Raw genomic sequence first — 27,913 nt, 5'->3', positions numbered from 1 at the left:
TGTAGAGTTGTTTGTAGTACCTTTGTTATTGTTTTAATGCCTTCTGTCAGTAGTAATAATCTCTTCTCTCATTCTTTTTCTTTTTTTTTTTTTTTTAAGGTTTTCTTTCTTCTTTCTTTCTTTCCCTCCCTCCCTTCCTTCCTGAGAGAGAGGGAGCTCATGCGTGTGTGGACGCACCTGGGGGGGGGGAGGAGCAGAGGGAGAAGGATAGGCATACTCCACACCAGGCTCAGAGGCCCACGTGCAGCTTGGTTCCACAACCTGGAGATCATGACCCGAGCCGAAATCAAGTCAGATGCTTAACTATTGAACCACCCAGGCGCCCCCTCTTCTCTCATTCTTGATGTTTTATGTTTTTTGTCCTTTTTTCTTTTTGCTTTTTTTTTTAAAAAAGAGATTTTATTTATTTTATTGAGAGAGCACAAACCAGGGAGGAGAGGGAGAACCAGGCTCCCATTGATCAGGGAGCCCAGTGCAGGGCTGGATCCCAGGACCCTGGTATCATGACTGAACCAAAGGCAGATGCTTAACCGACTGAGCCACCCAGGCACCACTTCTCTCCTTTTTTCTTGCTAGATTTCTTAATTTTATTGGTATTTTCAGAGAACCAGTCTTTAGTTTCATTGATTTTTCTTTATTTTTCTGTTTTCAGTTATTGTATTTCTGCTTTTAATTGTTTAGCCCTTCCATCTTAAGATGGAAGCTAAGGTTGACCCGAGACCTTTCTTTTATAATATAGGTGTTTAAAACTATTTTCTTAGCCCATTTGGGCTGCTGTAACAAACCTATTATAGATGAAGTGTGTTGTAAACAAATTTATTTCCCACAGTTCTAGAGGTTGGGAAGTCTGAGGTCAAAACTCCAGCAGATTGGGTGTCTGCTGTTTGCTTCTTAGTTCATAGAAGGCTGTCTTCTATGTTCTCACAAGGCAGAGAGTAAGGGCTCTCTCGGTGGTTGTTTGTTTTTTCTTAAGAGCATTCTTAACCCATTCTTGAAGACTCTACCCTCAACCTAATCATCTTCCTAAGGCCCCACTGCCAAATACAATCACATTGGAGATTAGGTTTCAACATAAGAATTTGGGGATGGGGGCATAAACACTTACTTTATAGCAACTGTAAATTTCCCTCTAAGCATTACTTTTAGCTACATAGCACAAATTTTGAAATATTGTGTTTTTATTTTTATTCACTCAAAAATATTTTCTAATTTCTCTTGAGAAATTTCTCTTTGAGCCATGGGTTATATAGAAATGTGTTGTTAAATTTCCAAATGTTTGATGGTTTTCCCATTACCTTATTTAATCATTTCTAGTTTCATTCCATTATGGTCAGAGAACACAATTTATTTTGATTTTGGTTCTTTGAATTTGTTAAGATGTTTTTGTCCCAGAAGATATTGTCTGTCTTGTTTGTGAATATTTTTTTGGGGGGGGGGGGTTTGTTCGTGAATATTTTATGCATACTTCAAAAGAGTGTTCTGGTATCTTGAGTGGAGTGTTGTATAACTGTCAGTTAGATCCAGTTGGTTGGTATTGGTTTTTCAATTTCTCTGTGTCTTTATCATTTGCTTGTTTTAGTCTAATAGTTCTATCTATTATTGAAAATGAAGTGTTGAAGTCTCTACCTACAGCTTTGGATTTGCGTATTTCTCCTTTCAGTTCTGTCAGTGTTTGGTCCATTTATTTTGAAGGTCAGTTGTTAGGTGCATACACATTTAAAATTATGTCTTCTAGGTGAATGACCCATTTATTTTTGCGTAATGTCCCCCTTTTCCCTGATAATTTTCTTCACTCTGAAGTCTACTTTGATATTAATAGAGCCATTCTAGCTTTCTTTGATTAGTGTTTACGTGATATATCCTTTTCCAGCCTTTTACTTTCAACCTACCTGTGTCTATATATTTGGAGTTTCTTGGAGACAGCATATAGTTAGACTAACTTTTCACCCAGTCTGATCATCTCTGTCTTCTAATTGGTATATTTAGATTACTCACATTTAATGTTTATTGATATATTTGAATTTATTTCAATCATTTTATATGTTTTGTGTTCTCTTATTTGAGGGACTTTTAAGTCTGTTATATCACTAAACTTATTAGGTATTTGCAATTAAATTCTTTTATAAGTGTATTTTTTCTGATAATAAAAGAAATATAGAACTTAGAATATACAAAAAATATAAAGAAGAAAACAAAATATTTACTCTTCTATATGGATATAAACACTGTTAATGTATGTGTCCAAATATTTTTTAAAAATTTATTTTTCAAAAAAATAAATAAATAAAAATAAAAATTTATTTTTCAAATTTGATGTTATGCTACACAGTTGTGTAACCTACTTTTTTCCCTACTCACTAATATTTTAGGATCTTTCCCCTTGTTAAATACTCTTCAAAAACACAATTTTTAGGAGTTGAATATCATTCCATTGGATTATTATTAATCAAAATATTGTAGATAATTCTTTTCTTTTCTCTTATTTCCTTCTTGGTTGCTTGCTTGCTTGCTTTCAAGAGGGAAAGAGAGAGACAGGGTCAGGGAAGGGCAGTGGGAGAGAGAATCCTAAGCAGACTCCATGCCCGGTGCAGAGTTCGACACTTAACCAGTTGAGCCACCCAGCCTGCCCTAGATAATTCTTCTTTTAAAAAATTGTGGTAAGGGATGCCTGGGTAACTTAGCGGTTGAGCGTCTGCCTTCGGCTCAGGGCGTGATCCCGCAGTCCCAGGGTTCGAGTCCTGTATACGGCCTCCCTGCATTGAGCCAGCTTCTCCCTCTGCTTCTGTTTCTGCCTCTCTCTGTGTATCTCATGAATAAATCTTTAAAAAAAAAAAAAAGAAAAGAAAAAAAAAGATGTCCCATTTAAATAAATAATAATAAATAAATATATATATATATATATTGTGGTAAAATGTTAAAGTGTACAACTCTGTGGCATTTAGTACATTTGCAATATTGTACAATTGTCATCTATTTAGCTCCCACACATTCTTATTACACCAAAAGGAAACCCCATGCCCATTAAACAATCACTCCCTATTGTCATAGCCTCTGGCAACAACTAATGTGCCTTCTGTCTCTGTGGGTTGCTAATTCTTTTTGCTGAGGTGGGGCAAAGTGTATAAATAATGATAAAATAATAGATGTATTAGACAGCCATCTGAATAATAGAATCTGGGCTGCTTGCTAAGAATGAGTAAAACATAACTTTTTTGGCTTACTTATAGTTAAATTCATAAATTTTATATTAGTAACATATAGGGCAATAGAGTCGTAGTGTGGGCTCTGAAATCATACCATCTGGTTTTGACTTCTGGTTAATAGTAATTAGGAATATGACTGGTAGGAAATTATTTTATCTCTTAGTGACAGATTTTTTTAATCTATAAAATAAGGAAAACAGTACCTACTTCATAGGATTTTGAGGGAATTAGAGAGTTAATGCATGTAAAAGTTTATAAACCAGCATCTGGCATGATAAGCATTAATTGTTAGATGCTGTTATTATTTTAGCATTTTGTTATTATTATTAAAAGACCTGACTATATTGTGAAACCTGTAGTACAGTAGTCACTCCTCAACTGTTAACTTGTTTTGTATTAACTACTTAGTAAAGATTCCTTAAGGCTTCTGTCATCTCAGATATCCCAGGGATCTGTTTTTTGTTTTGTTTTGTTTTGTTTTGTTTTGTTTTGTTTTTGGAGTTCTCGTGGGATCTTAATGGTGAAGTCGGAGATTCTAGGTCCTAAAATCAGAAAGGTGTTGAACATTTGTGTTGAATACCCAAGGCAGAAGAATATTCAGCTTAATGTGAAAAAAGGCCTAAAATCTATAATCTTAAAAGCTTTTATCTTAAGAAACTAGAAAAAGAAGAGCAAGTTAAATCCAAAGTACACAGAAGAAAAATAATAAAAATTAGATCAAGAATCAATGAAATTACAAATAGAAAGTCAATAGAGAAAATCAGCAAAACCAGAAACTGGTTCTTTGAAAAGATCATTTAAATCAGTAAGCCTTGGGATCCCTGGGTGGTGCAGCGGTTTGGTGCCTGCCTTTGGCCCAGGGCGTAATCCTGGAGACCCGGGATCGAATCCCACGTCGGGCTCCCAGTGCATGGAGCCTGCTTCTCCCTCTGCCTGTGTCTCTGCCCCCCCCCCCCCGCCCTCTGTGTGACTATCATAAATAAATAAAAAAATAAATAAATCAGTAAGCCTCTAGATAGGCTAAGACAAGACACAAATTACTAAAATAAGAAATGAAAGAAGGGACATTACTACAGAACCTGTGAACATTAAAAGGATAATAAAGGCATATTATGAGCAACTCTGTGCCTAGATGTAATGGACCAGTTCTTTGAAAGATGTAATCTGCCAAAGCTTACACAGGAAGAAGTAGAAAATATGAATAGGCTTTTATCTTTTAAAGAAATTTATCCTTGGGCAGCCCGGGTAACTCAGCGGTTTAGCGCCGCCTTCAGCCCAGGGCCTGATCCTGGGGACCTGGGATCGAGTCCCACGTCGGGCTTCCTGCATGGAGCCTGCTTCTCCCTCTGCCTGTGTCTCTGCCTCTCTCTCTCTCTCTCTCTCTCTCTCTCTCTCATGAATAAATAAATCTTAAAAAAAAATAATGGTGAGAAATTAGAAACTTTCCCTCTAAGATCAGAAATAAGGCAAGGAAAAGACCACTGCTTTTCAGCATCATAGTGGAAGTTATAGCTAATGTGATAACACAAATAAAGGAAATAAGGTATATAGATTGGGAAAGAAGAGCTAAAACTGCACTTTTTTGCAGATGACTATCTATATAGATAATTTAAAAAATGACTAAAACTCCTGGAACTAATAAGCAATTATACAAAGTTAATATGTAAAAGTCAATCACTTTCCTGTAACACTAGCAATGAACAACTTGAATTTGAAATTATGTTAGCATCCCTCCAAAATGAAATACCAAAGTATAAATCTGTCACAATATGAACAAGATTTATATGAGGGAAAACAATACAACTCTGATGAAAGAAATCAAAGAATTAAGTAAGAGGAAAGGTTTTCCATGTTCACAGGTAGGAAGACAGTGTTGTCAAGATGTTATTTCTTCCCATCTTGATCAATAGATTCAACACATTCCCAGTCAGAATTACGGCAGGTTTTTGTGTCGATATCAACTGATTGATTCTAAATTTTTTGTGAAGATGCTACCCAGAGTAGCCAACTCATATTAGAGAAAGACAAAGGTGAAGAAATGATACTCCCTGACTTCAAGACTTATTATATAAAGCTACAGTAATCAAGACCACGTGGTATTGGTGAAAGAATAAACTAATAGTTTGATAGAACAACAGAATAGAAGGTCCAGAAATGGATACAGATACAGTCAGCTGATCTTTCATAAAGAAGCAAAGACAGGGGCGCCTGGGCAGCTCAGTCAGTTAAGTGTCTGCTTTCAACTCAGGTCATGATCCCGTGGTCCTGGGATTGAGCCCTGCATCAGGCTCCCTACTCCATGGGGGGCCTGCTTCTCCCTCTGCCTGCCATTCCCCCTGCTTGTGCATGCTTGCTCTCTCTTTCTCTGTCAAATAAATAAATCTTTAAAAGCAAAGACAATGGAGAAAAGATAGTCTTTTCAACAAATGGTGCTGAATCAACTAGATATCTACATGCAAAGAAGTGAATCTAGGGATCCCTGGGTGGCGCAGCGGTTTGGTGCCTGCCTTTGGCCCAGGGCGCGATCCTGGAGACCCGGGATCGAATCCCACAACGGGCTCCCAGTGCATGGAGCCTGCTTCTCCCTCTGCCTGTGTCTCTGCCCCCCTCTCTCTCTCTCTGTGAGTATCATTAAAAAAAAAAAAAAAGTGAATCTAGACACAGATCTTATATATCCTTGGCAAAAATGAACTCAAAATGGATCATAAATCTAAATGTAAAAAAGACATTGCACCAGAGAAGATATATAGATAGCAAATAAGCATTTGAAAAGTTGTCATTATCACATCATTGGAGAATTGCCAATTAAATTAAAACATGATAGTTACTCTTTACCTATTAAATGCACCAAATCCAGAACATTGACACCACCAAGTGCTGGTGAGAATGTGGAGCCACAGGAACTGTCATTTACTGTGAACGTGAGTGCAAGATGGTATAGTTAGTCACTTTGGAAGACTGTTTGAAAGTTTCTTATAAAACAAATACTCTTGCTGTGTTTATAACTGTTTTATTCATAATTGCAAAAAATTGAACGCAACCAAGATGTTATCAATAGGTAAATGGGTAAATAAACTGGTACATCCAGACAATGGAATACTTCTAGCACTAAAAAGAAATGAGCACTTATTCCATGAAAAGGCATGGAGAAATTTTTAATGCGTATCTTTTTTTTTTAAGATTTTTATTTATTTATTCATGAGAGACACACAGAGAGGCAGAGACACAGGCAGAGGGAGAAGCAGGCTCCATGCAGGGAGCCCGATGTGGGATTCGATCCGGGGACTCCAGGGTCATGCCCTAGGCCGAAGCCAGGCGCTAAACCACTGAGCCACCCAGGAATCCCCCTAATGCATATCTCTTAAGTGAAAGAAGCCGATTTGAAAAGGCTACATCCTGTATGATTCCTATATGACATTCTGGAAAAGGCAAAACTGGAGACAGTAAAAAGATCAGTGAAGGCCAGGGGAGGGAGGGATGAATAGGCAGAGTGCAGAGGATTTTTAGGGCAGTAAGATTATTCTGTATGATACCATAGTGGTGGATGCACATCATTATGCATTTATCAAAACCCACAGAATGTACAACACCAAGAGTAACCTCTAATATGAAGTATGGACTTGGAACATAATGATGTGCCTGTGTAGGTTCATTGATTATAACAAATATTCCCTTGGTGAGGGATGTTGATAGTGGAGGAGGTTGTACATAGATGGAGGTAGAGAGGATATATGCATCTTCTCGGTGTTGCTGTGAACCTAAAAACTGTTCTAAAAATAAAATCTTGAAAAATAAAGTCTATTAAAAATACTTCTCTTCAATAATAAATATTAGAAAAAAACTTTCTAGATCAAATGGTCTAGAAAGGCTTGCCCTAATATGTGGTATTTGAACTAAATGGATTCAGATTGGTGACAGGGACAAGGCACCACATTTTCAGACTGCAATAAGTAAGCATAAACTCTGGTTAAGTGTGACTTGTGCAGTTTGACATGAGTGAGAATTTTGTGTGGGAAAGAATGGAAAATGGATTGGAGGTGATAGTACTCTGAGGAATATTTACACCATCAGTCATCTGGAAGAGAGATGAGTAGCAGCTATCATGGCCCAGACTAAGGGACCTAGGAGAGGCGTCTGTATATGCTGTACACCTCAAATGTGTGTGAGTAGTGAGATTGACTTTCTTTTAGAGGATTGACAAGTCCAGATGGTCATAAGTGAACCCTAAGATCCCACATGTGTGGATTTTGCTAGACCTTCTTCAGCTTAGGAATGAGTACTTATTCATTTCTCCAAAGGTCTGTGCCCAGATTTGAGCCAGGAAAATAATTTGGCCTATTAGGAGGCTGCAATAGGAAATGAAAGAGGACAGGGTGCTTGTGCAAGATATGCCAGACCAAAGAAATGAAGGAGAAAGTAAAAATGTGAGGAGGAGAATGAAGAAACATTTAGGAAGTTCTGCTTTGTCACTGTCTTTGACTCTGACTTGTCAGTGAATGTGAGGTCTGTAATGTAATTCTGGAGAGAACATTGAGGAGGAAGGGGTTTTGTTTTGCTAGTTCTTGCGTTGGTCCTGCTTGGATGGTGATGTTGACTGGCAGCAGTTTCTCTGAAGCCAGAAACAAAGCCTGTCCTCTTTTAGGAGGAGGGGGAAGGGAGAACAGAGTTAATGTAGTGTGTTACCAGATCTCTAGGACAGAAAAGCTTTCACCAGGAATAACTAATTGTCATCTGTAATGCTGTTTACTACTTTTTGTCCATAATTATGTCAAAGATACAAGATTTGAATTTCTAAAAAAGACAAATGGGGCCTATGTCTTGTTATGCCTTTAAGTATTCAGAACATACATAGTAACTCTATAGAAAGGTATCATAGTCCTAAATTAAACTTCATCTTAGAAGCATGTGTACAAAGAGGAATGGCCTTTTTAAAAATATATGTATATTTAAGTTTGAATTAGGTAAATCAGTGGTTTAAATTTGACTTTCTGGGGATCCCTGGGTGGCGCAACGGTTTGGCGCCTGCCTTTGGCCCAGCGTGCGATCTTGGAGACCCGGGATCGAGTCCCACGTCAGGCTCCTGTTGCGTGGAGCCTGCTTCTCCCTCTGCCTGTGTCTCTGCCTCTCTCTCTCTCTCTCTCTGTGACTATCATAAAAATAAATTAATTAATTAAATAAATTAAAAAAATAAATTTGACTTTCTGATGAACTAAATACTTAGTTGGAAGTATTTCTGCTTAAATATTCTATTTTAAATTGTCCTTTGATGAAAATATTACAGATAGCAAGAAGTTCCAAGTGTGTGCTAGTCAAACTGGTTGAGAAATTCAGCAGTAGTAGTGAAAGAAAAAGAACACCGGGGATCCCTGGGTGGCGCAGCGGTTTAGCGCCTGCCTTTGGCCCGGGGCGCGATCCTGGAGACGAGTCCCACGTCAGGCTCCCGGTGCGTGGAGCCTGCTTCTCCCTCTGCCTGTGTCTCTGCCTCTCTCTCTCTGTGTGACTATCATTTAAAAAACAACAACAACAAAAAAAACAAAAAACAAAACAAAACAAAAAAAACACCAGCTATCTTTCTACCTATTTGCATATAAAATGGATAATATTTAAATATTAAGTCCTTTTTATCCAGCATTATGTTTAAGTGCTTTTCAACATAACTGCCAAAATGATTGTTAAAATGTCCGTTTAATCTGTATTTTTATGCCACTTGCATAAGTTTGGCTCTTAATGTGCTGTAGCTGTAGTTTTGATTCCCTGCATTATTCTTAAACTTAATTGTACTCAAATTAGTATTTTAAGTTGCTTCAGTGTACTTGTAATCTATCTTAATTTCCTGCAGTTGTGCTGTTACCCACTCAGATTATGCTTTATTTGTAGGCTATAGAAGTTTAAATAATGAGAATGTTAATATTTCCATCTTTTTTTTGCCAGGAATAGTTGTCTGTGTTAACTGTTATCTCTTTCCTGATTGGTGGAACATTCAAAACTGACCAGGGATGGGAGTGCTACATGGTATTATAGATAAGCACTAGATTAGGATTAAAAATAGCTGACTTCTGTTTTTGTTTTTCATTCTGCCAAATAATGTATTACTGATTTGGCCTTGAAGAACTAAGGTTTTAGGGTTTTTAAAAGATTTTATTTATTTGAGAGAGAGAGAGATAGAGATAGAGAAAGAACAAGCAGGGGGAGGTGCAGAGGTAGAAGCAGGCTCTCCAACTGAGCCATGCACCCAGGTGCCCCTTGGAGGACTAACTTAAAGTTACTGGGCTTCAGGGTATTTTTTGTATGTTTTAATTGTGGTGAAATACACATAACAAAATTTATCATCTTAACCATTTATAAGTATATGATTCAGTGGCATTAAGTGCTTTCACGTTGTTATTCAACCATCATCACTATCCACTTCTAGTATTTTTATCTTGTGAAACTGAAACTCTGTACCCATGAAATAATAACTTCTCATTTCTCTCTCTCTCTCCAGCCCTTGACATCACCATCCTACTTTCTGTCTGTATAAATTTGACGCCTCTAGGTACCTCATATAAGTGGTTTCAGACAGTATTATAGGATTTGTCTTTTGGTGACTGCCTTATTTCACTTAGCATAATGTCCTGAAGGTTCATCCAAATTGTAGCATGGATCAGAATTTCCTTCTTTTTTAAGGCTGAATAATATTCAATTATATGTATATACAACACTTTTATTTTATTTATTTATTTATTTATTTATTTATTTATTTATTTATTTATTTTTTTTAATTTTTATTTATTTATGATAGCCACAGAGAGAGAGAGAGAGGCGCAGAGACACAGGCAGAGGGAGAAGCAGGCTCCATGCACCGGGAGCCCGATGTGGGATTCGATCCCGGGTCTGCAGTATCGCGCCCTGGGCCAAAGGCAGGCGCCAAACCGCTGCGCCACCCAGGGATCCCTATTTATTTATTTTTAAAGATTTTATTTATTCATGAGAGAGAGAGAGAGAGGCAGAGACACAGGCAGAGGGAGAAGCAGGCTCCTTGCAGAGAGCCTGATGCAGGACTCGATCCCAGGTCTCCAGGATCACACCCTGGACTGAAGGCAGCCCTAAACCCCTGAGCCACCCGGGCTGCCTATACTGCACTTTTAGAATGCATTCATACATCAATGGATACTTGGATTGCTTCTGCCTTTTAGTACTATGAATGATGCTGCTATGAACAAGGGTATAGAAATATTTCTTTGAGAGCCTACTTTTAGTTCTCTTGGGTATCCATCTAGAAGTGGAATTGCTAGACCATGTGACAGTTGTATTTTTAATTTTTTGAGGAACCGCCATACTGTTTTCCATAGTGGCTGTACCATTTTACTCTCCCATCAACAGTGCACAAGAATTCCCATTTCTCCCCTCCCTGCCAACACTTGTTATTTTCTGTTTTTTTGATAGTAGCCGTCCTAATGGGTAGTAAGTTTTACAGTTTTGATTTGCATTTCCCTAATGGTTGGTGATGTTGAGCATCTTTTCATGTGCTTTTTGGTCATTCAGCTTGTCAATTCAAGCCATTTTTTAATCACATTTTTCATTTTTTAAAGATTTTATTTATTTGAGAGAGAGCAAGTGAGCACAAGTGGGTAGAGGAATAGAGGGAGAGGGAGAAACAGACTCACTATTGAGTAGGGAGTCTGATGTCAGGCTCCATCCCAGGACCCTAGGATCATGACTCGACCCAGAGGCAGATAGATACTTAACTGACTGAGCCACCCAGGCACCCCAGGCTTTGGTTTTCTTTGTTTGTTTGTTTTTTAAGTAGGAGTTCTTTATATATTCTGAGTATTAACTCCTTATGAGATATACAGTTTGCATATACTTTCTTTATTCTGCGGGTTGCCTTTTCACTGTTGTGTCCTTTGATGCACAAAAGTTTTAATTTTGATGTAGTCCAATTTATTTTTTCTTTGGTTGCCTGTGTTTTTTTTTTTTTTTTTTTTGGTCATGTCCAAGAAATGATTTCCAAGTCTAGTGTCATGAAGCTTCATCTCAGTGTTTTCTTCTAAGAGTTTTATAGTTTAGGCTGTGATGTTTAGGTCTTTGATCAATTTTGAGTCAATTTTTGTATATGGTGTGAAGTAAGGGTCCAACTTTATTCTTTTGCATATGATGTTCAGTTTTCCCAGCACCACTTGTTGAAAAGGCTGTCCTTTCCCCTTTGAATGGCCTTTCTAGTTTTGTCAGTAACCATTTGACCATATATGTGAGGGTTTGCTTCTGAACTCTCTCTTCTCTTCTATTGGTCTGTCCATCTTTTTAACAATACCACACTGTTTTGATTACTGTAGTGCTATAATAAGTTTTGAAATCAGGAAATGTGAGACTTCCAACTTCCTTCTTTTTCAAATTGTTTTGGCTATTGAAAATTGTTAGGGTTTGAGTGATGCTAAAAGTAATCAAAGGTTTTAGGTAGTGATAGCCTGATCCTTCAGTTGCAGAGGTCCTCCCTGTCAACCAACCTTTTCCCTAATGGTTTTCATTCATTGATAATTACTGCCTGAATCATTTCATCAGGGGTCACAATGTGATTATGTCTTCCTCATACATTAGCTGGAGTAGTTCTGGGATAAAAAGAAAAATTTTATGGGGCACCTGGGTTGACTCAGTGGTTGAACATCTGCCTTTGGCTTGGGTCACGATCCCGAGATCCTGGGATTGATTTCGGCATCAGGCTCCCTACAGGGAGCCTGCTTCTCCCTCTGCCTATGTCTCTCTGTGTGTCTCTCATGAATGAATAAATAAAATTTAAAAAAAAAAGTAAATTTTTTTTCATCAACAATGACAACTTGAAATTCATGTTTTTATAATAAGGCTAGGTTAAATTCTTTACCTTTAATTGCCAGTTTTTAGAGGAAGGAGTTGGTGCTCTGATTGCTTTCAGTGAAACTAATATGTGAGGATTAAAAGTTAAAGGGTTATATACCCTTCTTAGAGATATCATAAACACTTAGATTTCATATATGAAACCCATTTTAGTTCATTGTAGTTAGGGACCCAGGAATCTGTATTTTTCACATACAAACCACATGGTCTTTTTTTTTTTTAAGATTTTATTTATTTATTCATGAGAGAGAGAGAGAGACAGAGAGAGGCAGAGACACAGGCAGAGGGAGATGCAAGCTCCATACAGGGAGCCCCACGTGGGACTTGATCCCGGGTCTCCCGGATCAGACCCTGGACTGAAGGCGGCGCTAAACCGCCGAGCCACCAGGGCTGCCCCCCACATGGTCTTGATATAGGTGGTCTGCAGAGCAGACTGCTTATAAAGTTACATTATCAATTGAAAACTGTTTACTGTTTTGTTGTGTTGTCTTCCATACCACAGGAGGTGTTCACTGACAAGATAATGCCCAATCTTACCAAAGTATTTGATTTTTAAATTACGGCATTAAATGTTAACTTGCTTAAATAAGGTCTTTTCTGCTTTTCGTTAACTGTCATTGTTACAATCCTTCAGCTATAGTTACTCTTAACATTGACTGACTTCCAACAGGGCAACAAAATAAACATTTTTTTGTTTGTTTTTTAATGCAAGTAGTGTTGTGTAAATAATTGGCTGTTTATTGTGCTCCTATCCTATGCCAATCACCATCCTGCAAAATTTATCTCCAGCGCTTATTCCATCTCCTTTTGACCTAGGTTTTTTTGTTTCTGTTTTCTTTTTTTTTTTTTTTCTGTTTTCTTTTTGTTGTTTGTTGTTTGTTTTTTCAGTATCTAGGGCATTTCTACTAATCTTAAGTCACAATTTACTAATGATATAATTAGAAGAGTCTCCCATTACTGCCTCCTTCAACGAGATACCCATTTTTATTTATTCATTTATGGTTTATCTGTACACTGTTGTTTTGCTTTGTCTTTCAAATGCTAGCCAATATATGTAAGTCTGACCCTATGCTTACACAAAAGTCCCATAACGATAGATACTGATCTGCATCTTGTTCTCCCCACTTAATAATATATTCTAGAGATCGCTCTAGAAACCTTTTTTATTTTTTTATTATTTATTTATTTATTTTAAATATTTTATTTATTTATTCATGAGAGACACAGAGAGAGAAGCAGGCTCCATGCAGAGAGCCCGACGTGGGACTTGATCCCGGGACCCCAGGATCACGCTCTGGGCCAAAGGCAGGCGCCAAACCGCTGAGCCACCCAGGGATTCCCTAGAAACCTTTTTTAAAAATTTAATTATTTATTTGACAGAAAGCACAAGCAAGGGAGTAGCAGAGAGAGAGGGAGAAAGAAGCACGCTCCCCACTGAGCAGGGGGCCTGATGTGGGGTTCATCCCAGGACCTTCAGATCATGACCTGAGCCAAAGACCGACACTTAACTGAACCACCCAGGTGCCCCACTCTAGAAATCTTCATTACTTTTTATGGCTGTGGAGTGTCCCCTCTCAGGTCGATGTGTCATCATTTTTCCAGCCGGTCACTACTGATGGACATTCAAGTTTCTAAAAATTTCTTGCTGTTACATATAATATAATGCTGTTATTTCCTCCAGCTTCTCTCCCATTTTGCTGCTCTCCTTCATAGCAAAACTCCTTGGAATATTTTGTGTCAGTAATGACTATCCCCACCTCTTGATTTCTGTACTCCTGAATTCTTTCCATCAGGCTTCTGCCCCCACCACTCCACTGAAACTGCTCTTTTCAGTACCAGTGGACTTACATAATGCTACCTCCAATGCTTTGTTCTCACTTCTCAGCCTTACTTGGATTATTAGCTGCACTGGACCCAATTGATGAAACGCTTGTGACTAGGCTTCTAGAACACCATATACTCCTGGGTTTTCTCTACTCTTGAGGCTGTTCCTTCTCTCTTTTCTCTGACCCTCTTATCATTGAATGAATGCATTCCTCTTTCCTGTGGTATCAGCTGATGGCTGGGCCAACCTGGCCCACTTCATGAGAGGGCAGTCTGTAAGAGAAGGGAAGTAGGAAGGGATGGAGTCTGCATCTAGAAGTTGAAGCTGGGAGGGGAAAGAGAAAGCCAGAAGGTTTCAAAGGTCACCTGAAACAAGCCCCTAGCCTGATACAACCAGAATTTATTAATGTAATTCGGTGAGGGCAGGCTTTCTAGGGGGAATTGTGGAATGCCACACAACGAGAGGGAGAAGGGAAGCAGTCTTCATACAGTTTGGGTTCCTGCTGAAGGATTCCTGAGAGGGCTCAACGGAAAGTGGGGATCAATTTTGGATTGGTTGCTATTTCTGAGGCAGGATTAGAAGGGAGGATTAATTAAGGTTTGGGTGCTATCTTGAGGCAGGGGCATTTTAACAATCAACAATCCTCAGTAATTGATGCTACAACAAAATGAGTCTGGGGGTATCGTTGGTAAGAAAGCAGTAGTCAATCCGAGGGTTGTTAGAGCATTTTATAGCAGCTACATGATCTTGGGAGAAATCATGTTTTCTCTTAACTTTGCACCTGCCTTTGTAAATAAGTGTCTGTCCTTCCAGCCCAGTTAATAGGGTTGTTTTTTTCTTTTTCATTCTGAGCTTATTTTCATCTTTTTAAAAAATATTTTTTAAAGGTTTTATTTAAGAGAGTAAATGAGAGTGAGAGCACGAGCAAGGGGAGGGGCAGAGGGAGAGGGAGAAGCAGGCTCTCTGGCTGAGCAGGATGCCCCACGCAGTCCTCTATCCCAAGACTCCAGGATCACGACCTGAGCCAAAGGCAGATGCTCAACCATCTAAGGCACCCAGGCACCCTGATTTTCATCTTTGATCTCAGATATGTTTTGACTCTTTAACTTCTATGGCACTGATTTCCTAGATTTGAGAGGTTGAAATTCTTGTTTCCTAAAACTGAAGCCAGTAATTAAATGGTTAAATGATCACTGTAGTCCCCCATCCTATCCCCAAATCAAGGTAGAAGCTCATAATTTTTAAATAGGGCATGATTTAGGAAAATTGTGAAGTAGGAATAGTTACTTTGTTGTTGCCATTTCAACTTTTCTTTGTGGACCTCTATCCCTATTAGGGGCCCCAGGGACCCATCACTGTCTCGTCTCATCCAGGCTTTCATTGCTCTTAGGCCTTTTTCTTTTCCCCTATGTGAACTTGGGCCTAGTGGTTGATTTGATAATGAGTTTAAGGTAGCTTACTATATTCCTTTGAGGGGCATTTGCATTTTAATTGGAAATTCCTGAGAATAATACTGAAATCCAGGAACAAGGTTTTAATGCATTTGTGTTAAGATGAGGTGGGGAGTAAGGGTGGGTAGGGAACAGAGTTTGAGCAGAGGCAGTCCTTCAGGTGTCACTCGGAGCACCTCATGAACTGGATGGAGCCCAGTTCTACCCTCTTCTCCCTTCAATGCCAAGGTAGGTAGGTGGTGTGTTGATAGATATAGTGAGTGTCTAAGTGCCTGGCCATTGTCATGGGAGCTCTGTGTTGAATAAATAGTGTGGAAATGTAGACTGGAAGTTGAGACTAGTTAGATTAGTGCTGACAATTGGAAGTACCTTCTTTTCCCAGTGGTACACAAACACTGCCGCCTTAGTAGTTCCAAGAGACAGACACAAATATGTTGAGACTTGCTCATAATGCTGTCCTTTGCACTACTTACTGTCTGGGAATGTTTCAGGCATAGACTAGCAGTGCTCAGACTAGGCAGTACATATCCAGCCTTCCTGTGGGAGATGAAATGTGAGCCTACAGCCTTTAGCTGAGCAGTTGACTGGAGCCTGTGCACCTGTCTGGATCCAAGTTGTTTCTTTTTTTTTTTCCAAGTTGTTTCTTAATCCTCAGGGCAAATGTGAGTTTCTGTCATGCTTGGAAGATGGGTGGAGCTTTAGGAAGGATTTGAATCTAGCACTCCCAAACCTAGGTGTGACCTCCATCGTAGTCTTCCATGTGCATGCTGACAGAAGCCAGGATGTGTCTCCTGGTGTTGGGGCCCTCTGGTCTCATTGCTCCCTGGGACACGCCCAGGGCATTTGCTCTGGGGATCAGAAGCCCATCAGATTTCAGTCCGAGGCACAGTTTGAACCATTTTGAGGTGTCTTCGTAAACTGAGTTTGTAAAAGTTGTGCTTTCTCAAGTCCCCTAGCCTTGTCCCTTGGGAAGCCTAGACCCAAGTGGAGCATACTGATATGGCACATTATTGCTTTCTTCAAGTGACTTGCGTTTGTATTTTGTGCATGCCAGAGGCATGCTCTGGAAGTCATTGGGCAGCTTCAGCCTAACATGCACATCAAGGTGATGGCTCATTTGTATAGCTGTTGCTGTTACATCTGTTTGAAGACTGTTGACTGGCCCTTACTGCTGTACTGAAATAGGGTAGCCCAGGAAGAAAAGAGCCATCACACTGCATATAGGAGTGAACTCCTGTGTCTAGTTTGAATGGACAACTTGTTAGAATGAAGACCTCAACACTGTGGCACATGTTGAGTTACTATTAACTGAACTCCAGACTTTATTTAGATTTTTTAAAAAATATGGACCGCTTCATGAATTTGCATATCCTTGTGCAGGGGCCATGCTAATGTCTATAACATTCTAGTTTTCATGGATGTATTGCTGAAGTGAGCATAGACTTTCTTTAGATTTTATCTTTCTTTAGATTTTATTTCATCGTTCCATTCATGACTTTCTGTTCCCAGCATCTGGTCTATGGCACCACATGACATGTAGTTATCTTGGCTTTAGTCTCTTGACCTGTGACAGTTTCTCAGAGTCTTTTCTGTTTTCATGACCCATGACTGTTTGGAGGAATAATGGCAGGTATCCTTCATAACATACCCCAATTTGAGCTTCTCTGATGTTTTCTTAAATTTATTTAGACTAATGTTATAGATTTGGGGAATACTACAGAGATGAAGTACCTTACCAGGGGGCACCTGATATGTACATAACATCACTGGTGATATTAACATGGGTCACTTGATTAAATTGTTTGTTGCCAGTTTCTCCATTGTAAAGTTACTGTTTTTCTCTTTCCCTATTCTTTTTTTTTTTTTTAATATTTATTCATGAGAGACACAGAGAGAGAGGCAGAGACATAGGCAGAGGGAAAAGCAGGCTCCTTGAAAGGAGCCCGATGCGGGACTCAATCTTGAAGGGAGCCCAAGGCAGACGCTCAACCGCTGAACCACCAGGCGTCTTTCTCCCTGTTCTGTTCCTTGGAAGCAAATCACTAAGTCTGTCCCACATTCAATATGGATTGGGGGATATATAGAATTAAACTCCATCTTGTAGAAGGGGAAGTAACTACATATATTATTTGGAGTTCTTATGTAAAGAAATTTATCTCTACTTACCCATTAAGTCATTTATTTGTATCACTATGGACTCATGTGTATCTAATATCTATTTTATATTTTGAGTTATAATCCAGTACTATGTTATTTTATTGCCTAAATTGTTCCAGCTTTGGCCAGAAGGAGCTCTTTCAGGTTGCACCTGTATCCCTGTGACATACTTCTATCCTTTTTTTTGAAAGTGTTTTTTTGAACACTTTCTTAGTTTCTGATATTACAAAGATATTCCAGGCTCATCTTATATTTTCCATGTCTTAGCCCAGAATCAGCCATTTCTCTTTTTCTATTAGCGAATGCTATTCAGAAACCACTGGGCACTGGATATGTTCAGTACTACTGGGCTGTTATTACTTCTAGGCCTTCTCAGCAGACAGAGCTAGGTCATGTGTGTATACATCCTAACCTCTGTAAACAGACATATCTATCCTTGTTTCTGTGTTTCCTCATCTGTATATATATTAAGATAAACATGAGTTTATACTTCTGTCTCTGACTTTAATCCGGTACCACAGAGTTCATTTTAGAATGTTCCTTTCTTGATCATCTGTAATATCCTTCTTCAACAATGAGAAACCTTGCTCTCCCACATTTCACAATTCATTTACTTATTCAACTCCAGTTAACATGTACCCATGCTATGCATGTATTATAACCCATAACCCTACAAGGAACAAACTTACCAGTTCGAATATTGTACTGATTTTTTTATTATCACGTGATTTGATCTGTGATGCCAGCCTTTAGACGTATGCAATGTTTCTAACATTCCTACCATAATCTGAGATGTCTTTGTACATCAGTATGGTTCCTTAAGATTATGGAGTTGGGCTTCAAGTAAAGTATTTTCCTCTTTTTTTTTTTTTTTTCCCTAAACATGGGGCTTGAACTCATAACTCTGAGTTCAGGACCTAAGCTGAGATCAAGATTTGGATGCCCAACTGACTGAGCCATTCAGGCACCCCAAAATACTTTCCTTTTGCTCTGCATTTCTAATAAATCTAAACTAAAGAAGTACAGGGATCCCTGGGTGGCGCAGCAGTTTAGCGCCTGCCTTTGGCCCAGGGCGCGATCCTGGAGACCCGGGATCGAATCCCACGTCGGGCTCCCGGTGCATGGAGCCTGCTTCTCCCTCTGCCTATGTCTCTGCCTCTCTCTCTCTCTCTCTCTCTCTCTCTCTGTGTGACTATCATAAATAAATAAAAATTACAAAAAAAAAAAAAAAGTACAAAGTTTGTGTACTCTCTTTAGTAATTGATCATACATTTCTACAAAAGGAAGTTTATACTTATTATTAAAGTTATATACTTATTAAAGGTTTTATATGTAAAAGGGACAAGCTGAATGAAACTATTTATAGTACCATTTATCTCCAAAGTCCTGGCTCAGATTCTTTTTGTAAAACACCTTAAGGCAAGACATTCTAAAATCAGTTTCTCCATTGGCTTTACTAACCCATAAAGTATAGGCTTGGCACTTGATTCTACTTTATTGGCTACTTTTCTAGGACATCCTGTTGGCTCATTCTTGTTATTGGTACCAAAAATCATATATGTTTGTTGGTAAAGATATTATAGCCTGGGAAATGGGACTGACTTAATATAGCTGTAGTTCCCTGAGTTCTTGGATTCCCAAGTTCCTGTTGAGGAGAAATAAGTATGAGTTGGAAAAGCTATTCTGAGAGTTGAGTGTTCTTAGTCATCAGTACAAGTTGGCGTTTAACTTGAAGACTGATATCGGGTCCATCATTTCTGTCTCCAGACCTCGAATCCTGTATCTAGAAGGTGTAGCCTTTCATTTGATGACCCCTACGATTCCTTCCATCACAAGTAGTAAAATACATGGCTGGCAGTTCTTACCTCAGTAAGTAAGGCATTCTGGCAAGAATCGGTGGTCAGCCTCTCTGAAACAAGCTTATTTGGTCCATTTTGATCACTTTTTTCTCTTTGTTTAACACACGCTCATTCTCGCACATTCTGCATGGGACGAACACATTTTGAAACATGAGGGCTGGGGATCCCTGGGTGGCTCAGCAGTTTAGCGCCTGCCTTTGGCCCAGGGCGTGATCCTGGAGTCCCAGGATCGAGTCCCGCGTCGGGCTCCTGGCATGGAGCCTGCTTCTCCCTCCTCCTGTGTGGGCCTCTCTCTCTCTCTCTCATTCTCTCTCTCTCTCTCTATCATGAATAAATAAATAAATAAATCTTAAAAAAAAAAAAAAGAAACATGCGGGCTAGTAGTGCTTATTTAGATGGCTTAGATTATACCATGTAGAAGGTGTACTTTGCTGTTCATAATGACCCATCATGGTAATAATAACTTGGGAGGATCAGAGCTGGAGTGTTCATTGTTGGATGTTTATAAATCAGTGGTTTCTTAAATGACCCTCTCTTTATAGCTACAATGTAAAATCTGTGAACAGTATGGAAGAATAGCCACAGTAAAGAGAGTGCAGTGGCTTACGTATGATATGGCCCAATGAGTTACACGAAAGAAGTTTTAGTTCTTAAAGCCAGGGGAGAAGATGTCATTAGTCTTATATACTGATAATAGTCTTCAGAAGACTATCTTTTCTCTGCTTGTAAGCATTTAGTTTCCTGAGCAAAATGAAGGAAGTGTATGACCTGTAACTGAGTATGTGAAACATATCATGTGCTTAAAAGAACTTTGGAAAATAGATGGGTGAAAGAGAAGTAGTACGAATTAATGTACTGTAAGATAGGGCATATCTGTTTGAGAAAAACAAAAAATAAAGTGAAAAAATGTTGACTTTGGTTAGAAAGATAGGCTAGGAAAGCATGGAATGAATCTTCCTTAGCTGCCTGCCACTGAATTGTTCTTTAAGGCCTACGTCATGTTGGTTTATGAGATTGACTTAAGAGCTCTGAATCAAAGTCCTCTGACCTAGCACCATCCCATATTTCCAAATGAAGTGGCATGCTGCATATCCTGTGTTAATCAACAGATTGAACTTTTCTGGCACAAGTTTACATGAGGATTCACATTTGCTTTAATGAAAAATTGTGTCTGGAATGGATTCCCATTCCTAGGAGTCCTGCTAGTGCAGCTAGTGGCTGCAGAGGTGCTAATTCCAGAAGTCAACAGCAGATGTCACTGCATCTCTGCTTACTACAGTTCTGGCTCCTAGCTGGGTTCTGGCTCCTAGCTGTTTAATGAAGCTCCCAAACCACCTAATGCAAATGGGGTATTTATGGCCTTCATCAGACACAGAACCCAGATTGAAAATTGAGATTAAGCACAGCCCAAGAGTGTTTTCCCCAGTTTCTTTCACTATTCCTTTTAGTATTGGTAGGGCGGGGGGTTCCCTATTCTTAATATTATCTGAATTTCTGTGTGAGTAACTAATGGAATTTATTAGCCTTTTTGTATCAACCATTTAGCAGTTATTCAGGAGCTTTGGATAACTTTTCACATTTGCTTCAGCTGGATTCATACTTAAAAGCTTCTTGACCTTTCTGTAGCTTGCTTTTTAAAGGCCTTCCTAGCAGGAAAGTTGATGTCACTGTTCTCTGAATTGAGGTGCAGAACATCAAAGGGAACTCTTTACTCTTCTATTTGAACCCTTTGCTTTGGCAGTTGAGAAAAATAACTGAATTACGACCAAAAGTCCTCTTTTTAAGACACATCCTTATGGTTTCAATGTAGATGGTAAGGCTTCTATATGACAAAGGCAAAGTTGGTGTTAAATTGGATTATTTTAGAAAGTCTGGGCATACTGAATTTTTGGTATCTTTTGATCACATAGATCATTAGAAAAAGAAAACACCCCAAGTGATATTTGTCTTAATATACTCATGGTTAATGCTGGTTTACATGTGTGTCCTGGTGGTCATTATTACTAGCTCCCCTCTTTACTCTCCGTTGTCCTATTTGGACAGTATGTTGTCATTCTAAATTGCTCAAAGAAGTAGAGAGGAGGTAGTTGATAAGTTGCAATTTTAGTAATTATAAGCATTTTTTGGCTCAAGAATTATGCCTGCCCTGAGTTTTCTATTTTTTTTTTAAGATTGTTTTAAAATGAATTTATTCAAGGGAGAGAGAGTGAGACAGAGTGAGAGAGAGAGAGAGCACAGGGTGGGGGAGAAGGGGAGAGGGAGAAGGAGAAGCAGACGCCTCGCTGAGCAGGGAGCTCAACACAGAGCCCAATCCCTGGACCCCAGGATGAAGTGGAAGGCAGACACTTAACCGACTGAGCCACTCAGGCACCTCTGCCCTGAGTTTTCTAGTTACATACATTCAAACCAAAGCAAAACCACGAGCTTATAATTCTGGGAAAATAGTTTTTAGGTTTCTGTCTATAGATCATTGTTCTCTGGAACAGTGATTTCCAAATATGGCTGTGCATCAGGATCAACTGGTAACCTTTTAACAGATACTTTCACAGGTCTTACCATAGACCTATACTGAATGTGTACTGGAGTTTGAATGTGATATTATCAAAAATGTAGAAATGCATGCAGTGCAAATGTACTGGACTACTTTGTCAGCCAGCTTTTAAAGGACATTCCTTCCTAAGATTTGGGTGGCTTTGAGAGGCATTTTGGAGTAATGGTGGTGGCTGCTTTGGGTCTTGAAGGAATGCCTGTCACTGACATGAATTGCCCTTTTGTTTCAGATGTCATCTGGGTGATTCTCAGTGTGGAGGTGGGTGGACTTTTAGGAGTAACGCAGCAGCTGTCATCTTTTGAAACGGAGTTCAACACACAGCCACATCGCAAGGTAGAAGGAAACTTCAACCCGTTTGCCTCTCCCCAAAAGAACCGACAATCAGATGAAAACAACTTAAAAGACCCTGGGGGTTCCGGGTTCGACTCGATCAGCAAAAACACATGGGCTCCTGCTCCTGACCAAACCGAGCAAGATGAGAATAGACTCTCACAGAACTCTGTAAATCTGTCCCCCAGCAGTCACGCAAACAACTTATCAGTAGTGACTTACAGTAAGGTAGGTGCCCTCGGAGAAGAGGAGAAGGGGTAGGTGGTGGGCCTTGGGATTTGTGATACCCTTTCATGGCAAACCTAGAAGCCTAGAATGTTCTTTAAGACTGCTTAGCTCTCCTGCCAACAGCAACAATACAAAAACCTACCCCTTCTCCCCTCCCCCTCCCCCATCTTCATGTCCTGTGGATTACTTTATCCACATTTATAATTTACTACTGTCTCTCTGCTCTGGTTTGGGTGTTGAAAGAACAAAGTTTTTTACATTTAGCATTTAAAAAAATAAAGTCAAAATATCACCAACTGTCCTTCCAGTGTAAATGTATACTAAACCTAGACCACATGCCTTTGGAATCTCTTCCTGCTTTGTTGTTTTTGTTTATGTTTTTACTTTGGCTTTGGGTGGGGCTTTCATTTTTCCAAGGAACAAAGACAAACTCAATTATATATCCTAAATATTGTTGTTGGGCTTTCGCTTTATTTACCTTATTTGCATGTCTTCTTGTTGATGTATTTTCAGTCTATTACGGCCTGTCTACCTCCTCACCCACAACCCAGAGTGGCCCAAGTGATATTTTGACTTTTTATGTGTGGGACAGTAAGTGAGAGAATTGTTGAGTTCACCATGAATTTAAATATTTTGATAGTTCTGAGACACTCTTCTCTGTGTTTGATTTATTGATCTGCTTCTCCTTGCTAGCTGATTAAACAGTGTCTTCTACCCTCTGCTAAGGTGATGATGGTTCTTGGTTGTTGGTTTTGGTTGGTTGAGTAAAGTCTTGATGCTGAGCGCTCACAGTTACAGATGTTTCATATGGTACGGGCCTGTGAGCATTCCTTTTCATTCTTCTCTGGTTAACAATGCTATGTATTAGGCCCAGCACCCCACCCTATACAATCATATAACTGTTAAGTCTGCCCTTGCATCATGTTGGGATTTACCCTCAAATTTTGAAAAATAAAATTGATGTTTATTTGAGGACAAATTGTCTGTTGTAAGAATGGTATTTTTCTGACTAATGCTTTATATATGGTTCAGATCAAGAGGCAAATTAAGAAAAGAAACCTGGTGATGTGAATCCTATTTCTCCACACATTCTAGTTAGTAAGAGAGACTTCATTCAGTAGTGGTGTAACAGAGGATTAATTTTTTTTGTTGTTTGAATGGTTGTCATAAAGGATTCTGTGGAGTCATGTTAGTTGCACAGGATATAAGAGAAGTCAATTGGCAAGACAGTAAAATGCCTGTATTTGAGTTAAGACTTCATATTGTAACACTATAATAAAAGGTTTTTTCCTCTAAGCTCCTATTTCTCCAGATTTTCCTCCTTAAATTTAACCCTCCAGAGTATAACCATTCCAGGTAGTTAAGTGAGCCAAGCCCTAGGGTAAGCATGTCCTGTTAGAATTGGAATTTGCAGTTGAATTCAATGGGAAGATGAGAGTCAGAGGAGGCAAAACGAGTTGCTTTGGTGCTTTGTATAATACAAGCCCCTCTCCCAACTGTGAATTACTTGGATCAGTAGTTCCTGTGGTTTAAGGAGGCGGCTGTTCTTGGCCACAGCACTGCATTCATCGTCCTAAGTTGTGAAACTGTTAGTTGTTTGCCACTCCTTTAGGGACTGATGCCTTTTCGCCAATTCTGTGGTGATTGCCCAGGCCTAGGGGGTGGGGGCTAGGGTGGGATTGGCAAGGGGTCAGAGTGGATTACCTACCAGCCTTAGTTGAGGTCCTACCATGTTGTCTTTTTTTTTTTTCTTTGAAGGACTAGGCTATGGTGAGGGTAGAGACTATTGAGATTTCTTGAGGTTGATGAGGTTGATGAATTCATGGTATGTTGCCTTTTTTTTTTTTTTTCCATGAACTCTGTAGGATCATTTAGAAGTAATATTTGCAAGAACCACAGTGAAAAGGTTCTCATTGGAGATGATATTCAAGAAGACTATTGGCTATAATGCATTGAGAATGTGGCACTTAGGTCCCAAAGAAAAACTGGAGCCTCCTTGTTTCTTTCTCTCTTTTTTTCCTTCCTTCCTTAAAGATTGATTGATTGATTGGTTGATTGATTGATTTTTAAGGTTAAGGGAAGGGCAGAGGAGAGGAGGAAGGAGAGAAACAAGCAGACCTCCGTTCTCACTGAGCAGGGAGCCAGTGTAGGGCTCAGTCTCATGACCCTGAGATCATGACCTGAGCTGAAATCAAAAGTCAGTCACTTAACTGACTGCACCACTCAGGCACCCTTCTTGTTTCTTAATTTAAGGAGAATCTTATTCAGAATGCATTTATGTGTGCATCTAGCAATTGCTCTGAAAGGATTTCTGGTTAAAGTTGAGTCAGCTCCACCTCTTAAGGCAGTAAGAGAACAGGATAGGGTATAGACAGACATCACTAAGTATTTATTAACACATCTGTGTACATTTTAGATCAGTGTACATTGTTCAGATGGAGACTTGAAGAATAAAAGAACTTACCCCTATCAACTAGCAGCATACAGTGTAGTAGGGGAGATGAAATATGCATACAGCAATTAGGAAACAATTTAGTTAAGTATGGAGAGACAAAAACAGTCAAAATGTGCAGTTTGTGTGTATGGCTGTGGATTAAATTTAGGGCAGAGAGGAAGAAGAGATTGAGTTGGTCTTTTCAAAGGATAGATTTGGAAAGAGGAAGGACAGTGGAGAACACTTTAAGTGCTGAGGGCAGAATGAGTAAGAGACATGTTCTCAGGAGATGTGGGTGACAGAGATGGGTTCAGGTTGCGGTGCTTTTCTTTGAGGAGCAGTGGATGAAATAGTCATAAATGGCTTTGAAAAGAATTGAGACTGTACTTAAATGGATATCTTAAAGCAGAGCTTATTCATAATGCTAAACATTTGTGTTTGGCTTGAGAATACAGATTTATCTTTATTTGTTTGTTTGACACAGAGCACAAGCAGGGGGGAGCTGCAGGCAGAGGGGGAGGGAGAAGCAGACTCCCTGCTGAGCAGGGAGCCTGATGCAGGCGCTATCCCAGGACCCTGGGATTATGACCCAAGCCGAAGGTGAAGGCAGACACTTAACTGAGTTAATGTATACTATACATTATAATATACATAATGTATACTAACATGGCACCTCCAGATTTATTTATTTTTGAAGGCAGGCATGCTTGAGTCAGCTCGAGAGTATGCTTGACACAGTGATGAGATTGGGTATACCAAAGTTATGTTCTAACTATTCCTATATGGCAAGTGTGTTGCCACGTACTTTACATGTTTGATCTCATTTTTTGGACAAGAAAACAAAGCTCCAAGGGACTCAGTAACTTGCTCAATATTACATAGCTATTGAGAGGCAGAGTTGGAATTCCAATCCAAGGTGCCACATTATTAAAATGTAGTATTAGTAGGTAAACCTGGGCTCTCCCTAGATCCTCCTGTTGGGCTGGAGGCTGTATTTGGTTAAAGCATTTACTGAGTTGATGATCGGTATCATCAAAGAGTGAAAAAAAGCAGAGTTGAAATAAGATCAGTGGCTCTAATGTAAACTGAAAATTGCCTGTGGCATCTTCTTTTTGAAGAGTTCCCTTGTTTGTCTTTAAAGTAGTTTTCCTGGTTAATAAAAATAAGAACTTAGGGTGCAAAACCTTTGTGGTGTTTATAATGATTAGCACCCTTTTGTTTATTAAATGAGTGGAAAGAATGAAGGGAACCTCTGGGCTTTAGACTTGGGTTGTGTGTTTGCAGTTCACCCCAGGTGCCACCTTTATTGGATAGGGAGGAGGAGTACCTGATGCCCCCATGTCAGGGATCAGAGTAAACAGTAGATTTGACTTACTCCCTGCCTCCCATTAAGGCTGGGAAAGAACATGATGCTCTTGGAAGCCCATGACCACAACTATAATAGATATGGTTTCCTACTGCCTCCATAGTTACAGTTTAACTTGGTGAGGTTGGTAGGATGAAATGAAAAGATTGCTTCATGCATCTGCTCTAGGAGGGCTGCATAGGTATGTCATCATAATGACACATATGGCAGTGCCAGGAACTGGACACCCCAGGAGCCCTTCCCCAGCTGTACTTGAATAATCATAAGCTCTCTGGACTCAGTGCTCCATGTCTGGGGGGAAGCTCTGGGTGAGAATGCCAGCTCTAGTTCCATCCCACAACTCAGAAGGCCTGGCCCCTCCCTGTGTGAGAGCTGTCAAAGAGAGTCAGAAAAGTAAGTATATGCTGACCTCCTCCAAATATTCATAAATCTGACTCCCTGCTTTTTGTTAGAAATTAGCTGGTCTCATTGCTCAATTGTGGCTGACCTGTCCCATGTGAACAGTCAGATCAAGTATTGATGAAGGTTAGGTGCTGTTATAGTGAACCCTTTTTATGTGATTAGCTCAAGAGCCTCTGAGGACAAACAGTCACAGTAGGATAGGTGCTTACTCTGTTGACTCAAGGCTAGTGTTGCCATGCATTCTAGCTCTCTGACTCATCTCTGGAGGCCAGGATAGCTTCTGTTTGGACAGTGTGAGAATAGTTTAAAAAAAAATTTTTTTATAGAGGTGTGGAAGGAGAAAAGTCCTGTTAAAATTAGATGGCTTTTCCCCCTTATTTGCCAGTAATTTTTTTAATATCTAAATGTTTTCTAAGAAGGCTTTCTTACAGAGGAAAAGCACGCCAAACAGTCTGATGCAGGACAGATGGTAATAGGCGTGTGGCTGTCAAAAACCAAGGGGCTGTTCTTAAGGAAGGCCAAATGCTTCACTTCCTTTCTCTTAAAAAAGTAATAATTTACACTGAGGGAGCTGAAAAGAATCCCAGATTCATTTATTTTGTTACTTGGCCTATGGCTCTTATTTTGTATTTGTTCTTACTTTAAAAAATGTTTGGAGCTGGTATATGTCATATACTCCTCCTTTAAACTGGATTACAGTCTGAGCCACTGTTATTACTTCCGCCAAGTGCTGGTTCAGAAGGAGAAACTTGTTATTATCTTTGTGGGGAGGTTCATCGTGCTCCTCCAGTGTCAGCCACTGCCGAGCGCCATCTGCCCTGCCTGCCCACATTCCCACCTGCTTCTCTTCCTATCTCTCTCTGACAGCCAACCTTTAGTATGTTTTGGCTCTGGAGATAGAGCAGGAGTCAGTCTGCTTTTATTACATCGGAAGTCAGCTCTCTCTAGATCTGCTACAATCTATGTTGACTAAGGCATAGAGGAGTTATTTTCCCTCCATTTAGGTGAGAGTTTAGAAATCTTAGTAGAGGTTGCCTGGGGAGGTTTGGAAAAGGCAAATCTTTTGCTATGTGGGCCTGAGGATATAAGAGTGATGGATCTTCTTATCTATTTTGAAGTAGCCAGTTTAACATAATAATAGGGGGTGAGGTTGGGGTGACATAATGGAATTGGGTTCAACATTTGCCCAGAGCAGAGGGCCCTGAATTTGACCAGAAGGCAGGTGGTTGGTGTCTATAGCTGGGATAATTGGTTTTG

General features: G+C 39.5%; 1 protein-coding gene and 1 non-coding gene across 3 annotated transcripts in view; one reads left to right on the top strand and one right to left on the bottom strand.

Moving 5' to 3' along the window:
• ILRUN (inflammation and lipid regulator with UBA-like and NBR1-like domains) overlaps positions 1-27,913 on the top strand; it is a 94,217-nt gene that overhangs the window by 52,623 nt on the left and 13,681 nt on the right. For both annotated transcript variants that reach the window (XM_035697617.2, XM_035697616.2), the window contains one exon: positions 22,126-22,454. In XM_035697617.2, coding sequence (XP_035553510.1) covers positions 22,126-22,454 — 329 coding nt within the window. The remainder of the gene's footprint in view (positions 1-22,125; positions 22,455-27,913) is intronic.
• On the bottom strand, positions 16,668-16,772 carry LOC112641902 (U6 spliceosomal RNA). The gene has a single exon (XR_003124886.1). It is a non-coding gene; the product is annotated as a U6 spliceosomal RNA (small nuclear RNA).

This window comes from Canis lupus, chromosome 12, assembly GCF_003254725.2.
Source record: "Canis lupus dingo isolate Sandy chromosome 12, ASM325472v2, whole genome shotgun sequence".
NCBI classification, from domain to species: Eukaryota; Metazoa; Chordata; class Mammalia; order Carnivora; family Canidae; genus Canis; species Canis lupus.
Note: the sequence above shows the minus strand (reverse complement) of the source record. Positions and strands in the feature narration are given on the sequence as shown.